General features: G+C 46.2%; 1 protein-coding gene across 7 annotated transcripts; it reads left to right on the top strand.

The window, feature by feature from the left end:
• The first annotated feature begins 927 nt into the window (after positions 1-927).
• ak9 (adenylate kinase 9) lies at positions 928-18,449 on the top strand. Of its 7 annotated transcripts, none has more exons than XM_081718001.1 (35): positions 936-1,122; positions 1,545-1,609; positions 1,834-1,897; positions 2,129-2,181; positions 2,279-2,375; positions 3,477-3,589; positions 3,769-3,921; positions 4,791-4,913; positions 5,009-5,083; positions 5,277-5,378; positions 5,475-5,614; positions 5,789-6,105; positions 6,285-6,338; positions 6,752-6,882; positions 6,996-7,146; positions 7,438-7,537; positions 7,679-7,767; positions 8,040-8,234; positions 8,324-8,454; positions 8,621-8,824; positions 9,388-9,627; positions 9,784-9,908; positions 10,032-10,251; positions 10,703-10,762; positions 10,898-11,101; positions 13,998-14,216; positions 14,667-14,880; positions 15,029-15,230; positions 15,420-15,566; positions 15,681-16,176; positions 16,275-16,444; positions 17,312-17,410; positions 17,545-17,647; positions 17,771-17,885; positions 18,052-18,449. In XM_081718001.1, the coding sequence occupies exons 4-35, from the start codon at positions 2,131-2,133 to the stop codon at positions 18,276-18,278; spliced, it is 5,067 nt and encodes a 1,688-aa protein (XP_081574127.1). In that variant the 5' UTR covers positions 936-1,122; positions 1,545-1,609; positions 1,834-1,897; positions 2,129-2,130; the 3' UTR covers positions 18,279-18,449. The 7 variants fall into 7 exon arrangements, with proteins under 7 accessions (XP_081574129.1, XP_081574124.1, XP_081574127.1 ...); XM_081718000.1 differs by having other exon boundaries at positions 936-1,609; positions 15,681-15,898; positions 15,980-16,176; XM_081717998.1 differs by having other exon boundaries at positions 935-1,609.
• Positions 18,450-18,556: the final 107 nt, after the last annotated feature.

Genomic DNA, 18,556 nt, shown 5'->3' with positions numbered 1-18,556 from the left:
GGGATAGTGTCGAGGCTCCTAACTGGTCAGGGAATCCATGATTTGACAATCTGCTCTATGAACTGTATTTTCAAACTATACCAGTGTCATGCAAGCAGAGATACAGAAACAGACACTCCTCCAACATCCAGACGTCAAGACCGCAAACCCACAGATCAAAACACACTATCTGGAATTTGCCGTGGCATTAATCGAGGCGATTAATTGTGCATTACATTAGGTGCTCAAGTCGATCCTCCATCCGCTGAGTCAGCGTCTGACTGCTGAGTTTCGGTGTTGTTTGTCTCAGAGTGGCGCACGCAGCTGTGTCCGAATGAGGTGGCGTTTACTGCAAACAAACCTATTCAAGTCTGATGATTTACAGTTCTAGGTTATTATATGTTTTCATTTTTGTAATGTGAATGGAAAATTGTAATGAAATCTGACTGGAGATAAAACATCTGTTTCTAAGACTTCCTGTTTTCATTAGCGCTCTCTCTCTCTCTCTCTCGCTCTCTCTCTCTGTGCGCGAGTGTATACGTTAGTCTTTTAGAGAATTTAGTATGGAATCCAGGTTCTTTTAAGTATACTTTTTAAGTAAAATCATAGCATTTTTGTTTGTTTTTGGAGTGTGAACATACTTATTGCTCGGTAATAATACACATAGCAAAGTAGAATATGGAAGTGAGAAACATACATTCCATAAATACATTCAGAACTGAAATAGCTAAAGCTTTATTTGCTGAAGCCAATCAAATAATTGTGTAGCTGTGCACTTGCACGGTGTCCCGAAATGTAGGAAACGTTACGTTATGGAATAAATCAACCATTATGTTCTGGTGCCCTCTGTTGTCTGCTTCCAGTCCTGCAATTCCAAACACGGCTTGCGAGGCACCATTAAAGCATGAACACGGTATATGACGGCGTATAAGGTCTACGGGTTAAAGCCATATCCTATTCTAATAGATCTGACAGCCCGGGCGACTCCTCGCGTGTGTCTTTGCAGCGCCCTCGAACGTGGCGAATCCGACCAGCGCGCGCCTTCTCGCGAGCCGGCTACCATAGTTACCACTACACACACTCACGCGGGCCGAGGGCGCTGAGCAGGCGGACTGGCAGGCGCCGTCTGAGTTTTGCATTTTGGTAAGAAAACAGCTGCTGTAACGTGAATAAAAGACGTGCAGCCAACGAAGCTACCTGTCTGCTGAACCAGAGCTGGCTGAATAACTACTAAAGAAACTCATTTTAAAGCTGTGGCTAGCTAATGTGAACTGCTTGGTTTGCATCAGATCAAATATCTTTGGATGGTTTTGGAGCGGAGTTATTCCAGCTAGGTTAGCTAGGTCTGTAAAGCACGCCGCTCCTCAGGCTGAAGACGCTGTCCGGGTGCCCGCCGTCTGCTACTCGCCCCGCCTAGCTTCATATCTGCCGAAGCTTGAACATTGCAGGCCGGCGCATTTTTAGATCCTTAATTGTCCCTCAGTGTTTTTTGTTTTTGTTTTTTTTTACAATGGCATCCCGTTTGAACGATGCACACGACAACCCTTTGGCTGACAACCTGATAGAGACTGAAGCTGAGACTGAGTTTCTGCTTGAAAAGCCTTCCTGCTTTATAATCACTGGAAAACCAGTGAGTTATTTCCGTCCTTCCAACCCTGCACTAGGCATGCCTCTCAGCTATTAGTTTGGCACACTCTCTTATTTAGCCTAATTATTTCAAAACACTTTTATTTTAGCTTTCTTTCTTGTTTTAATTGTTTGTTTTGAATTACATAGCATCAGTTTGAAATGTAGACTGTGTCCTGTGCTGTTTAAACTGACGTTTGGAATTCTGGACATATTTTTCCTTTACAGGGTACTGGCAAGTCTACCCTTGCCAGAAAATTAGCTCAAACCTGGAAATGTGTGCTCATTGATGGTAATCGCTTGTCCTGTTTATTGTTTTTATGATGTCTGTATGATCCACACACACACACACACACACACACACAAAGTACACAGAGGTTCTGGAGAAAAAATGTGTACTACAAATTTGAATATCTCTACAACTCTGTGTGTGTGTGTCTTTAATTATAGAAATTATTTAATTTAATTAAAATGATTAATATTTTCGTTTGGGTTTCTTTGTTGTTTTTTCTGCATATATAAGATATGGAGTTGCTCAACAGTCATATCCGGGATGGCACAGAGCAAGGCAGAGAGGTGTGTGTGGTTCTGGGCTCATTTTATTTAGTTTGTGTTCGGCGAGGTTACATTGTGCACCTCCTATGGTCTCATATGATGTTTTTATCCTCCTTAGCTCTCTGCTCTGCTGGCCACAGGACAGAGCATTCCGGAAGAGAAGGTCGCCATGCTCGTGCTTGAGAAGCTTAACTCACCAGAAGTAGAAAACTATGGTAAGAATGACCTGTAATATTTTGTATGAAAACCATTCAAGGTAAATCATTTTTTTGGACTTGGGATCTTAAATAATTCAGCGATAAACCTCAAATACAGATGTTTTCACATTTGTGGTCATTTAAAATGGTTTTAAAGGGTTTATTTGTTAAATACTTGGTTTTAGAGTCAAAATTTTCAATTTAACTCTTAGCATAAAAACAATATAACAAAGTTAGCAATAGCATATCTTCAGGGTAGTTTGTGAATTATTTACTGTCAAAAACAAGCTCTCATTTTGGCCTCCTCCTCTTGATAACATTGTCTCCTGTACCACCTGCTACCTGATTCTGGATTAAATTAGAATAATATGCTTTGCTCCTGCTCAGTGGCCTTGAAGGTCTCTGCATCGTGTCCTCAGATGCCCACAGAAACATTATTGAATTGATGAGTTTTCTTTATCAGACACTGTTTTGCATCACTCTGCACCTGGTACAGAGACCTTCAGAGGCTACTAAACTGAGTAGATCATCACAGATCATCTCTTGAGAGTGCAGAATAATATTTAACTTTAACTCTCTTTTACCGAAAAACATTTTATTACCTCGGTACTTGCCCAAAAAGTACAAATTGTTATTAAGGTATAAGCTTGACAGTTAGCTAGTAGGCTAGATCCAGTTATCTGTAGTCCTACCCTGCTGACTGTGCAGTTCTGGCCTTATTTAAAGAATTTACTTCTGTCTGCATGACATTTTATTCTCACGTAAACATGTACGATGATGATTCAGAAATATTTCCTTCTGGACTGGACTGCTGATAAAGATTTGACACAGATGGAAGCCAAAAACTCACTGAGAATGTGTGAGAATGTGAAGAAATGCATCACTTAACCACAACATACAGTTGACGTGGAGCAGTAAAGTAGAATTAATAGCACAACTGTTATATCTCTACATTAGGTAGTATATTAGTTATGAAAAGGCAATAGTTTGCAATGTTTTAAATTTTGCCTGAGGAAGTGTACAGAAGGTAGTATTTGTGATTTCTGATTAATAAAAAAATAGACTAAAATCTATTTAGATGACCTTAAATGCTGACTTGTGTTTGTTTTGGTTGGGCAGGTTATGTTCTTTCATGTTGGCCATCGATGTCTGAGGAATACCTGAGTATACATGAGCAGATAGAGCTGGTCAGAAATCTGAAGCTGGCCCCAGACATCATAATCAATGTCAAGGTACCCCTTCTGTAGTCTGCAAGTGTGTACCGCTCAGTGAGAGACTGTCTGGTACAGTAAATAAAGAACAAAGATGTGACAAACACTGGCTGATATGGTCACCTGAAAGCCTTCCTGGAGGCTTCCCCTTTCTGTTTGGGTAGCAGTTTGTCGGCACGGTTTGTTTTGTTCTGGTGCAGTGTCCAGACGGGGACCTGAGGAAGCGGCTAGCTGGGCAGCGGCAGCACCCACAGACAGGCCGCGTGTTCCTCAGAGAAGAGTGGCACCCTGGGAACAACGAGACAGACAAAGCAAGGAGTGAAACCGAGGATGAAGTTGGTGAGGAGGAGGAGGTATGGCCAGACTCAATGGAAAGAATCGATGCATACAGCTGTGTAGTGGGGGTGTGGGTGTGTGTGTGAGAGAGCGGTGGAGAGTCACCTTATAAGTGACAAGATTGGAGTGAAGATGTGAATGCTAATGGTTTTGTGTGTGTGTGTCCGCATATGTGTGTGTGTGTGTCCGCATATGTGTGTGTGTGTGTGTGTGTGTCTGCATACGTGTGTGTGTGTCTGCGCGTGTGTGTGTCTGCATGTGTGTGTGTGTGTGTGTGTGTCTGTGCCTGTGTGTGTGTGTGTGTGTGTGTGTGTGTGTCTGCATATGTGCGTGTGCGTGTCTGCATATGTGCGCGTCTGCATATGTGCGCGTCTGCATATGTGCGCGTCTGCATATGTGTGTGTCCGCACGCGCGCGTCTGCATGTGTGTGTGTCTGCGTGTGTGTGTCTGCGTGTGTGTGTCTGCGTGTGTGTGTCTGCGTGTGTGTGTCTGCGTGTGTGTGTCTGCGTGTGTGTGTCTGCGTGTGTGTGTCTGCGTGTGTGTGTCTGCATGTGTGTGTGTCTGCATGTGTGTGTGTGCATATGTGTGTGTGTGTGTGCATATGTGTGTATGTGTGCATATGTCTGCGCATGTGTGTATGTGTGCATATGTCTGCGCATATGTGTGTATGTGTGCATATGTCTGCGCATATGTGTGTATGTGTGCATATGTCTGCGCATATGTGTGTATGTGTGCATGTGTGTTTGCGCATATGTGTGTGTGTGTGTGTGTCTCTGCGCATATGTGTGTGTGTCTGCGTGTGTGTGTCTGCATATATGTATGTGTGGGTGTGGGTGTGCGTGTATGTCTTGCATGCATGCATGCATGTGTGTGGGGGTGTGTGAGGTGGAAGAGCTAGAGCTGCAGAAGGACATGATCGGTCACTTGGTGAGGGTGAAGGAGAATTTCCCAGAGGAGGCCTACCACAGGATTCTGGACTATAAAGACACTCTGCTCAGACCTTTGGAGGTGAAGAATCTCAGCGGGACACACAGATGTGTTCACAGACCTTTTAAGTCAAACCCACCTGCTGAAATCTTTTTGTGTCTGATTTATCTGTCCAGGACTTTATGGCAGATCATGACCCTCAGTACCTATTTGAACTAGATGGAAACAAAGACCCAGAGGAACTCTTTTTGGTGCGTGAGTCCTGTCCAGCTCAGCCTGGCCTGATGCCCCCCGAGGAGACTGTAATAGCTCTAGTAGAACACTATCGTTTAATGTGAGATTTACCTTTTGGATTCTAATGGAATTTTATGTAGAAGCTAATTTGTGCATGCAGGGTGAACCCTGGCCACAGAGTGCTCTAATACGGTGTGTGTGTGGATGTAGTCGGTAGCGGCTCGTCTAGAGTCCATGGCTGTGAGGAGAGCTGCAGTCCCTGTGCGCTTGCTGCAGCTAGGTGAGGAGGCGGTACCAGAGGACACAGACACGGTCAGATATGAACAGTCTCTCTTGGCCTGATCCTAAACGGCGATCCAGAAGGATAGCAGACTTGGCCTTACCTGCACTTCCCGCATATCCCTGTAGGAGGAGCTGCTGCGCGCACTGTCCTCATTCAATACTGTAGTGCCAGGCTTCCGTTGGGGCAGGAGCCGGTGGGGACGCACCTGCCCTGTTGCCCTCAAAGAGGGCAAGAACATCAAAGGCAAACCCGAATTTTCTGTTGGGTCAGTACCCACCAGCACATCCAAATTATACTTCACCTGAAAATTCCAGCATGACTAATGATAACTGAACGCTAATTTAGGCCAGGGTATATGTTCATTCATTATCAGTCATATTAGAACGAGGGTATTTCTCAGGGTGGTTTGTCCAGGATATGTGTTGTTCTGTTCCACCAGCTTCCTGGATAAGATGTATGTCCTGTCCTCCCAAGACGCTCTGGAGAAGTTCATGATGAGCCCAAGGCAGTACCTTCTCCCGCCCATGCCATGCCCACCATGCAGAGTGTCTGTGATTGGACCGCCGTGCTCAGGAACGAGCACTCTGAGCGCACTATTGGCTGAACACTACGGGACAGTGCTGATAGACATGAAGAAGATTATGGAGCCAGTCTTGATGAAGGTCAGGCAAGGAATGCTGGAGGAAGTACGTCAGGATGTGACTACCACTGCCATGGAAAAGGTTCAGATGGAGCTGGATTTGGCATGCGGACCTGGTGAGATGTCACGGGGGTAATTCAGGAAGTGTTGGCAGGCCACAATGCCCTTGGGGCTTCTAATTAAACAAGGCCCAAACCTAGAATCTATAGTAGATGTTTGTTGTGCTGGAGCCATCTCGTGAGCAGATGAAGGTGTGATCTCCTTTGGGGCTGTATCGCTGTGCTTTTGTCTGTAGGTGATGTAGAGGCGAGTGTCAGGGAGGGTGCAGAACCTGAGGAACGTGACCCTGGTGAGGGCCGCTGCACAGTGCCCTGTTCCATGAACTCTTAACTTTTGTCTTATTTCTTATAATTTTCCATAGATGCATCTCCTTATCCATCCAGTGATAAAGGCAGGAAAGATAATGCTTGCTAGCCTTATCTAGCTAGCCTAGGAGGGGATGATTTGCGGATGAACTGATGTTCTGCTGTGACCCCACTCTACTCCCTAATCTACTCCTTAATCTACTCCCTAATCTGAAATGTGGCAGAAATAATTGCGCAGCTCAGACAATCTACTACTCCAGCTCTCAGTTGTCAGGGCTGCGTTAAGGTTATAAATACTCCTGATTCATAAATGTCAGCGCTGTGTTTACCGCCAACGCAGGGCAACCTGCCCATGATGCCATGAGATGCATGTCATTGCTGTGTTGTGTTGCTGTAGAAACGAAGGTGACTGAAGATCACCCGGACGTGCGAGCGCTTGTGGACGAGGCCATGAGGGAGGCTGAGCAGGCGTCTCCTGACCTGCCGGAGGACCTGTGGGTTGACGTGCTGCAGAGGAGGCTTGCAGAGGTGCGTCCCGTGGAGCACGTCCTCTCCACAGTGCAGAGACACCTCCGTGTTGTGCCCGACTGTGCTATGCATTATCAACAATCTGTGAGCAGAACGTGTGTGGGTTGTGTCAGATTGAGGCTGAGGATGCAGGTGTGAATTTTAAGAGAGGCTGGGTGCTGGACAACTTCCCCACCACCAGAGCACAGACGGCAGCCATGCAGGCGGTGCACACTAGCATCATGCCTGATGTGTTGTTCTGCCTGAGAGACAGTGATGGCGAGGGTAAGGGACAGTTTCTAACACACACACACACACACACACACACACACACACGTGCAGAAAAGAGCTTTATTTTCAATCGTGCATGTTATTCCTACAGTACAAGTGCACTTAATGCTATTCTGTAATGGCCCACTGAGCTCAAAATCTTCCCGTGATCGTACACAGAGCTTAAGGGACCACGTGGGCTCACGCCCTATAGAAACTGTCTGGGATTAAAGTGGAATTTGACTGTCCAACAGGGTGCGACTGGTAGATTAACGTCTAGGGTGGGTTTGATGTTCACGTTTTCAGGGAGCACCGTTCTGAAAAGGCTCTATGAGAGGAACAAGGACATGATAGATGCGGCTGTCCTTGCACGTCTGCAGGAAGAACAGAGGCAGAAAGACACCCAGTGAGTTAGAGCCAAAATGGCTGTTTGAAGCACTGCAGACCACATAGACAGACAGAGTTCTTGTAGTCTTTAGAGCCAGAATGGAGCCTGTGCAAGGCCCAGTTTCATATCACTTCCTTCCTATTTCTGTACTGTATTAAGGCAGCCTGTTCTGGACTCGGAAGAGGACGTGCAGGAGACCAGTGCTCCCTCCAGACTGGACGTGGTGCCTGAGGAGGCTGACCCTACAGGTTCTGATGGCTTATTCACCTCAACACAGTGCGTGAACATGTGTGATGTTATTTGATGTGAAAACACTGTGTTACTGGGAACCAGTGGACTCTGCTGTGAGTATGATGATGGAGATTCCGGAACGGTAGCAGTACATGGTGTATGATAACTATAAATATATTTGACATGTTTTCATGTATTTCTAATTCTCTTTGTTTGTCCTCTAACACAGCATCTGTTGTCTTGCTCTATTTGATATAAAGCAACAGTGTTTGTGTGTCTGTGTGTGTAGAGGTCACGTTGCCTTCTACATGGGAGAAAGGCTATCCTCCTGGTCCAGAGATGACCAAATATAAGCTACAGCACAGGACGTTTCTGCAAGACTGGGACAGGATGGAGCCGTCTGTCACCTGCAGCTACGCTGTACTTGAGATCACCAGCCAAACCCCCCACAACCTGCTGCAGGCGATGGTGGACCACATGGAGCGTATGTGGACTCTGAAAATCCAAGAAGACTCAAACTCTTCACCACAGTTATTTATAACCTGGCTGTGGCTCTCTGACTCTCCTCTGCAGAGACGTTTAAATACGCAGCCTGGGAGATGTCCAGCCTGGACTTGGACGAAGAGGAGGAGGACGCCAAGGTGCTGGCCAAGCTGGGCAAAGAGGAAGAGGAAGGAGATGATGAAGAGGCGCAGGAGGCAGAGGTCAGCACACACCCTGAACACCCACTCACCCAAACACTCACACACCCTGAACTCAGGACCTCATACCCACTCAGCATGTCATATCTGTTCCTATGATCTTCCCACTACAAACACCCACGTGTGTGTGTGTGCGTGCGTGTGTTGTTGTTGTTGTTGTTGTTGACAGGAGGGAAGCAGCACTAACAGATGGTTTGGGGACACTCAGCTTTTCTGCCCAGTGGTGCTGAGAGAGAGGGGAATTCTGGCTCCCTGCACCCATGACTTTACAGCCAAGTACAGGGAGAGAGTGTATCGTCTGTCCAGTGCAGAGGCTCGCGACAAGTTCCTACAGCACCCAGAGTGCTACACCTCAACCACCGAGCTACTGAAGGCAGGGCAAACACACGCGCGCAGACACGCGCACACTCACGCAGGCACACACTCGCGCGCACACGCAGACACGCAGATGTACACACTCGCCCGCAGACATGCAGACGCAGACACGCACGCAGACACTCGCGCGTACGCACACTCACACGCAGGCACGCACGCACACGCGCTCACGCACGCAGACACGCACACACGGAGACACGCTCACGCGCACACACGTAGACGTGCTCACGCACGCAGACACGCACACGCACGCACACACACAGACACGCACACACGGAGACGCGCGCACACACGTAGACATGCTCACGCACACAGACGCGCTCACGCACGCACACACACAGACACGCACACACGGAGACACACTCGCGCGCACGCACACATGAAGACACACACACCTTTGTTTTTGAAAACTGTGAAAGGTTGATCATAATGACTGGGCAGAGGGCATCACTGAGGTTTTCTCCTCTTATTGTTCGTGGACACTGCTGGCGTTTCCTCCATTTCCGTGATGGCGCCCCTAACAAGCATTTATCTGGCAGTATGTTTTCTCCCTCTTCCCAGACCCCAGCCGTGCGCCTCTTCCAGCTGGGAGTGCGCGGCTCTGGAAAGACCTCGCATGGCCGCTGGCTCGCGGAGCAGCTGGGCCTCTTCCATGTGCAGTTCCGTGAGCGGCTCCAGGAGCTCATCCTGCCCAAGACCCAGCGCCGCGTGCCCTACGCCGACGAGGCCGAGCCCCCGGAAGAACAGGAGGCCGAGGCGGAGCCAGAGCAGAGCCTCACCATTGACCCTGATCACTCAGAGGTAGGGGACGCCGTTGGGAGTGTGTGCAGGGGAGCTCTGTTCTGATTTCTTGTCAATGATGAGTGGTAATAATCGTCCCCTATAGGGTGCTTTATGTGGTTGGTTAGTACTTTCTGAATGCATGTGACTGACTCTGTGTGCTGGAAACAAACGAAGGAGGAGAAACTGATGCTGACAGATGAGGAAGAGGCCATCAAGGCGTATCTGTCGGACAGAGAACCGTTACCACAGGAGATGATGGAGTTGATCGTGGCAAAGCTATGGGATGAAGAGCCATATAAGTGAAGAGTTGTTCACACAGCATCAGTGAACCTCGCATAAACGCACCCAGGAAATTCAAAGACACATACACACACATCTACACACGTTTTCTCCATTTTTGTGCCCGTCTCTCTATCTCACAGATCCACTGGATTTATTCTGGAGGGCTTTCCTCTGCTTCCAGAGGAGGTGTCCTTTCTGGTGAAGCGTCACCTGTACCCAGACGCTGTGGTGCTGATGAAGTTAGAAGTAACGGAGGTGGTGCACCGCCTGCTGTCCCCACGGCTCACCCGCTGGAGGGAGAGACGAACCCGACGGAGAGAGCGTATGCAGCTGCTTAAAGAGCTACGCGGAAAAAACAGGGTGAATGGGGGCGGGGCCTAGAACTTGAGTAGGTGGGTGTGGTCAGAAATTAGTGGGGGCAGGGTTATTGCTGGCTGTTGAACCTATAGCTGAGTGAGAAGACAAGCAAGGGGTCGTCCTTCCGATCCACAAAACACTGGAACAAATATCAGAAATGGACTGGTCAGCATGTGACTAAAGATTCGGTCATGTGCTCGCTCATTTGCATATTGTGACCTTCAGCAGTATTACTATGGCAGGTCTATATGTTGTGCAGACCTATTGCCTGTGCTATATTTCTTAAACTAATACTTAATCTAAAAATGAATACAGTGAACTTCTGGGATTCTATCATGTGTTCTTCATTACCTGTAGAAGGTGTAACGGGTTTAACTGCTTGTCACCTCCACACTAGCACTCCTTTATCTGTATATATGTGAGTATATGTGAGTCTGTCCATATCTGTGTCCAGGAAGAGGCCGTGAGCCAGCGGAGAGCTGAGCTGGAGGCTGAGCATGCAGCAGCTCTCAAAGTAAGGCGCGTCCTCAGTCATCACGTGACAGCACAGTGGCCTTTAACGTGACATCGCTGAGAGTGGCCTGTCACGTGACAGCAGTGGAAGTGGGAGTGGCCCGTCACGTGACCCAGCTGTCCTTTCCTTACTTAGGAAATGGAGGATGAAGAAGATGAACTGGACGAGGAGCAGCCGGACTGGGAGCAGGAGGTGGAGGCCATGCTGCAGAGGGAGTTTCCCTCTGAGGAAGAAGAAGGTGTGGAGGATGAAGAGTCAGAGATCACTGCTAAGGAGAGGTTGGAGATGGAGATCAGTGAGAGGTTTGACACAGATGACGACAACCTCAGTAGAGTCATGGTGAGAGGTTTGGAGGCCTAACGAGATGCTATGTCATGATTAAATGGACAGCTCCTGGATATTTTTATATTTGTATATATTCTGGATATTTGTAATATTTTTATTAATTTGTAGCATTTAATCTACTGGAGTAGGAAAATCACTAAAATATGTGGTGCTGTGTGTTGTCATGGCCAAAGGTTTTGAGACTGCCTCAGTTTTTTTTAGATCCTTTTGTCAGATGTTTATATGGTATAGTGAAGTACAAAAAACCTTTTATTGACCAATATGTCCAGTTTAAGCAAAGGATTATATTACTTCTGCAATTTGCATTGGCATGCTGGATATCAGCTTCTGGGCAACATCTTGGCTGATGGCACATCATTCTTGCCTAATCGGTGCTTGGAGTTGATCACAGTTTCTGGGTTTTTGTTTGTCCACCCTCTTTTTGAGGATTGACCATAGGTTCTCAATGGGATTGAGATCTGGGAGGTTTCCTGACCTTGGCCCCAGTGGACCCAAGTCACTTGGTTATCACTTTTGCCTTATGACATGGTGCTCATGCTGGAAAAAGCATTGATCATCACCAAAATGCTCCAGGATCATTGGGAGAAGTTACTCTTGGAGGATGTTTTGATACCATTCCTTATTCATGGCAGTGTTCTTAGGCAAACTTTTGAGCAAACCCACTCCCTTGGATGAGAAGCAACCTCTCAGCAATGGTCTCAGGATGCCTCACTGTTGGCATGAGACAAGACTCATGTTGGTGCTCATCTTTTTCTTCTCAGTCATTTGTCCAGATGTCCCAAACAGTCTGAAAGGATAAAGTTATTTTCTCTGATGAAGCCCAAGTCCTCTGCAGTCCAATCCCTGTACTTCCTGCAGAATGTCAGTCTGTCCTTGATGTTTTTCTTGGAGAGAAGTGGCTTCTTTGCTGCCCTTCTTGACACCAAGCCATCCTCCAAATGCCTTCGCCTCACTGTGCCTGCAGATGCACTCACACCTGCCTTCTGCCATTCCTCAGCAAGCTCTGCACTTGTGACCTGATCCTGTAGCTGCATCCCCTTTAGGAGACTTGACTTTATTGGGCGCCCTGAAGCCTTCTCCTTGAAGTTCTTGATAATTTCAATAAATGGTTGATTTAGGTGCTATCTTACAAGCAGCAATGTCCTTGCCTGTGAAGCCCTTTTGATGCGATGCAAGGCAATAATGACTGCATGTGTTTCCTTAGAGAAGAACAGAAGGAAACTTCAAGCACCATCACCCTTTTAAAGCAGACAGTCTGCTCATCTAAACATCATGACAGGGTGGTATCAGCTGCCTTGTCATCATATACCTTACAGTGTTAGTACACAGTACAGTGTAGTATACCCTACAGTGTAGTACACTATACACTGTTAGTATACATTACAGTGTAGTACACTATACACTGTTAGTATACCCTACAGTGTAGTACACTATACACTGTTAGTATACCCTACAGTGTAGTACACTATACACTGTTAGTATACCCTACAGTGTAGTACACTATACACTGTTAGTATACCCTACAGTGTAGTACACTATACACTGTTAGTATACCCTACACTGTTAGTATACCCTACAGTGTTAGTATACCCTACAGTGTAGTACACTATACACTGTTAGTATACCCTACAGTGTAGTACACTATACACTGTTAGTATACCCTACAGTGTAGTACACTATACACTGTTAGTATACCCTACAGTGTAGTATACCCTACAGTGTAGTACACTATACACTGTTAGTATACCCTACAGTGTAGTACACTATACACTGTTAGTATACATTACAGTGTAGTACACTATACACTGTTAGTATACATTACAGTGTAGTATACCCTACAGTGTAGTACACTATACATTACCTGGTTTGGGAACTGCACCGCCTTTGACCGCAAGACCCTCCAGAGAATAGTGAGAACAGCTGAGAAGATCATTGGGGTCTCTCTTCCCTCCATCACGAACATCTACATAACACGCTGCATCCGGAAAGCCACCAACATTGTGAAAGACCCCACACACCCCTCACATGAACTGTTCACCCTTTTGCCATCTGGGAGAAGGTACCGCAGCATCCAGTCCCGCACCTCCAGACTGTGCAACAGCTTCTTCCCAGAAGCCATTAGACTCCTGAACTCTGGCTAACTCCAATTCCAATTCAGATTCCAAAATCGGCACTTTTATACATGCTTATACACAGTCACATACACACACACACACACACACACACACACACATATCTATACACACACTCACACGTTGTTTTGCATCAGACTAGTGCTGAAGTCAAACCTCACACAAATAAACTATGCACTCCTGTTGTAGTGTTGCACATTATCCTGCTTGCTGCTAGAGTACTGTACTAAACCAGCACTGTACTCTGAACTGTTCTGGCTGCTACCAGTGGCTGCTATGTTCAGGGTAGCATGTCACTGACTCCTATGCACAGCTCACTTTACATATGCCCAGTACTGTGTACTGCACTAAATAGTTGCACTGTCTACACATTTTGTATTTGTCCTGTCCTGTATTTATTATTGTTCATTTAATGTTTATTTAATGACATTTTTGCACTATATTGGACTGTTTGCACTTGTGTAGCATGTTGTTTTTATGTTGCACCATGGTCCTGGAGGAACATTGTCTCGTTTTTGTTGTGTACTTGTATATAGCTGAAATGACAACAAAAGCCTCTTTGAACTTGTATACACTACAGTTGCTGCTGACAGCAAACTTCAGATTAACTAGACCCTTCAGGTTGAATGCATTCATATTAATTAGACCCTTCAGGCTGAATGCATTCAGATTAATGAGACCCTTCAGGTAGGCTGAATGCATTCAGATTAACTAGACCCTTCAGGTTGAATGCATTCTAAATGTCCCTTGTTCTTTAGGACCTTCTGGAAGATCAGCGGATCCCTCTCCTGACCATTGACGCTGGCCGTAAACCTCACGTCGTGCGCTACCAACTACTGCAGAAAGTCAAGCCTGTGGTGGAGAACAGGGAAGCTCTGTTTCATAAGTGTTACCCCCTCAACTACAGCCTCGCACAAAAGCTCCTGAACGTCTCCTACAAGTTCTACAGTGCCTTTGGGTGCTGGGACCCTGTTCGGGTTAGTATCTGCATATTCATCACAGTCTAGTCTCACTGAACCTCACTGAGTCTTCTCCTAATGTACAAAACATCAGGGCCACAGTATCCGGTGTGTCCAATACTGTGGCTTCTAGCTGTGAGTTATAACGCATATTTTAGCTTCTTGCCTTTGCCAGCTGCTTACTGGTGTACTTGACACACACATACAAATAGATACCAGAAATCAGATCCAGTTCATTTTGGTTGGGTTGAGAACTGTTGAGTTGGTAGCAGGGTTGGGAAGAGCTGGGTTTGGAACTGTTGCCATAGTGCAATAGTAGTAAGCTTTTTTTAAATATACAAATTAATGAATAATATATATGAAAGCACATGATCCAGTGCACCTGAAATGTGCTGGTGTCATACATAAAGCAGGGAAGTGCTGTGGTATTGTGGGTTTGCTAACGTTGTTCTGCTCTGCCATGTGCAGCATGCTGAGGGAGATGTGATCCAGCACAGGCAGACTGCCCTCCATCCCAGCTTCCCCGTCCTCTTCCACCACTTCATTTACTTCTTCGTTTCCAAGGAGACCCGAAACACCTTCATGCTCAACCCCATCAAATACCTCCGGCAGCCGAAGCCGAAGCCCTCGCTGCCCATCAAGCTGGCCATCATTGGTCCACCAAAATCTGGCAAAACCACGGGTTAGTGGTCCGAACCTCCATGACTCAGACCGCCACAGCATATATGATGTATAAAGTTGTAATGCTCCAAAGCTATCTGCATGAAAAAAAGTGATGTGTGTGTGTGTGTGTGTGTGTGTGTGTGTGTGTGTGTCCATCCATATGGTAGTTGCCCAGATGTTTGCCAGTGAGTTGGGCCTGGCGCGCCTCTCGATTGGTGATGCCATGCGGATGGTGCTCAGTACCCAGGGCAGCTCAGAGCTGGCCACACAGATGTTGACGCACCTGAGTCTGGGCCAGACGGTGCCCGACGAACTGGCTATTCAGTGCCTGGAGGTGGTGTTGATGGACCTAGTCTGCAGCACACGGGGGTAATTAAGCATTTCACACTGCACACCGCCTGGTGACGTCACATGTAGAAAGAACAGAATCCCTTCTGAGACACACTAACACTTGTAATTCCTTGGCTCATAAGTCATCCCTGTAAAACTACTTTGAATCTTGAAATCACTATTTATTTACTTTGTGGGTATGGCTTTCACTTGGGACCCTTTCCCCAGTTACGTATTGGACGGCTTTCCCATGACCAAAAGGCAGGCCGATCTGATGGAGGCTCGTAGCATTATACCTGTACGAGTGATCGAGCTGCACATGGAAACAGTGGAGGTTGTGAGAAGAGGCCTGGGAGACGAGTCAAAACCCAGCAGGTCCGTCACTCCCACGGTTACTACGTCACAGTCAAGCCTGCATCTCCGCTCATCCGACTGCTAACAGAGCGCTGAGGAAGCTTTGCTTTTCCGCTGTGCTTTTCTCCATGGCAGGCCGTATCCGACACGTGACAGCCCTCAGATCCTCAGCGTAAGGAACTCCTGCTTCCGGCGTGAGGTGGCAAGCCTGCGGCAGCACTTTCAGCAGCAGTACCACAACTGGGTTCCTGTTGACGCGCACAAAAGCAAGTGGTGGGTGTGGGATCGAATTCTACACGAAGTCCAGATCAGCATGGGACATATCCAGGACTACCTTGAGAGGATCCGCAAAGGTGAGAGTCAAATATACTCCATCATATGTAAACAGTATAAGTGCTACGGAATGTTGGGTGTGTTTACTCTGTGTTCTCCAGGCCAGGCTGCCAGGATACAGCACCTGTGTATTACTCCTGCCGAGCTTCAGTCTCGGCTGGGGGAGTTTGGCCACTACTGCCCTGTCAGCCTGGCTCTTCATTACCATCTAGTGGACTGCTCCCTCCACACCTCCCTAGAGCTGGCTGCTGAGTACAGGGGCCACTACTACAAAGTGGCCTCCAGGGAGTATCTTGAGGTGGGATCTAATCTTACAGCACTGCCTGAGGTTGCCTGTGTGTGGAGAGCCATACTTTAGGACTAACACACTTCATCTCCCTTTGTCCATTACAAAAGAGGTTCCTTGAAGCTCCAGAACAGTTTTTGGCACCAAAGTGCCCTTATTTGCTGCCCCCTGCTAAGCTGCTGCCCCACAGGCTGACCGCAGGCCAGGTGAAGAGCCGCTTCCCTCAGCAGGTGGAGATGAAGGGCTACTGCCCAGTCACATACCTGGATGGGCAGCAAAGGTACAGCAGTAGAAAGCAGCAGAAAGCTGAGAGCTGGTGCCAGTTTACTTATTGATTGATTTATTGGTAATGCAATATTATACAGCACTGCCTGTTCCCTGGAACACAAAACATTTTGGATTTGATTTTGTCTTTAATTTGAACCTTTGTGTCTGGTTAATAATAGGGAAGTTGTTTTTTTTTCAACATTTACCTAGCACAGTGTTGTAAAATTATGTTGGAGTTTTTTTTTTTTTTTTTTTTTTTGTACATTTCTATAGTAGGACATGGCATGAAATCACACAAGGTATATAGAATGAGACAGCAGTTTGCTTTGAAATAACATCACTATATTAGAGCACTGCGGTTTCTCCAACAGCCTTTATCTTAATCTAAGACCTAATGAAGGACAAAATGCATCCATGGTTAAACCTGCATGTCACTGTACTGCCCTGAGGTCATTTGAATGGATTCACTGATCTCTAAATGATCCCTCATTACAAGGGCATCATGTACATTATTTGTAGATTGCTGAGTAATATGTAGAGCCCCTTCCAGTCAAAAAACAAAGCACACATTCAGATGTTCAGACACTCGTTCACAATTTAATCACTAACAGGAGTGTTGTGATTTTTCTTTTCCTTTACACTTGTGGTTGTGCTGGTTCATTTGAACCCAAAACGGTGCAGTTCTGTGTCCTGTGCGTGCTTAGCAAAGGTTCTTTTTTAAAAGCATGTTTTCACACCCACCACTGTTATAAAACACTGAAACGGAGTTTTTGAAATTATTTTTAGGAAAATGCTGAAATTGTCCTTTTACATATCTGTGTGTTCTTTCAGATATGCACTATGCATAATAGCTTTTATTATTTTCTTTCTTTATCTGAAGGTATGAGGCTCTGGTACGTGGAAACGTGGAGTTTGCTGTGGAGTATCGGGAGAAAATCTACATCTTTGAGACAGAAGAGAAACAAAACAAGTTTCTACGGTGAGCAGTTATAACAATGAGAAAACCCTCCATATCTGTCACCGAGACTTTTCTTTTAATACTGTAGGATTCTAGTCTGCCTTTAATTCTACTGGATTATAGAGTAATCATCTTACTTGTGCAACTGTTCACAGATCACCTGAGACTTACTGGGACCAGAAACTCCCTCATAAACTTCCACCAATGGGAGACCCAGTGCATCTAACCTCTTTACCAATGCTAGGCTACTTGGAACAGGTACATGGACAGTGACCTGTACATTTTACCCAGGTGGATACTGTGACCATGCTTTCACTCACATGACTTACAATCAACTATTTTATACTTTTGGCTCTCTTTATTTGTGTGTATTCCTACAAGGGAGTGGCTACATCCATCATTAAAGGCATGACGGAGGTGGGGTGTCTTAAGCCAAAGTTCCCTTACCTGAGTGTAAAGAGGTCTGCTATACTCTACCTGGCCTTTCATTTAAAAGGTACATAACCTACTTCTTATAGATCTTTGGCCTGACAGTCTGGATTTGTCACATTTGAGTTCAATGTTCTAATCAAGTGTATCATGCTCTGAAAGGTGAGGTCTCAGGAAAACTACCCCATAAGCATCACTCACAACACAGTACATTCCTCCCATTTTCCACACAGCGTACAACCCCAGGAACTCAGACTACATTCGGGAGAAGTACAAGGAGAAGCTGGCTGGGTTCAAGGAAGCTTGTGAGCTCATCTCCTACCTGGGCTCAGTTATGACTCGCAGGCATAAGCCCCCCCATGAGCAGCCCACTGACTTTGAAGATAAGCTTCACAAGTTCCTGGCCCTGGAGGACGGCACTAAAACAGCCTCAGGGTTGATACAGCTCGGAGGACGTTAAAATGCCCCCATTTACTATATAATCACGGGCATCACATTTAAGTGTTTAATGCATTTTTGATTAACCTTGAAAGACAAATGAAACTTTAATTCATATTAGCAAAATCACATTTACACTACTGAGCATTTTATGTGGTTTTGTTGTTTAATTAAACATCTTTTAAAAAGTGCACATATTGTGGTGTTACCATATTTACCATAATACCCCAGTTTCTTGTTTTCTTCAAAATGTGGTGTGGTCTTTGAATTAAAAATAACTCTTTCAAGTGAAAGTCTTTT

Source organism: Electrophorus electricus, chromosome 7 (genome assembly GCF_041902795.1).
Source record: "Electrophorus electricus isolate QZ-2024a chromosome 7, ASM4190279v1, whole genome shotgun sequence".
In the NCBI taxonomy this organism is placed as follows: domain Eukaryota; kingdom Metazoa; phylum Chordata; class Actinopteri; order Gymnotiformes; family Gymnotidae; genus Electrophorus; species Electrophorus electricus.
Note: the sequence above shows the minus strand (reverse complement) of the source record. Positions and strands in the feature narration are given on the sequence as shown.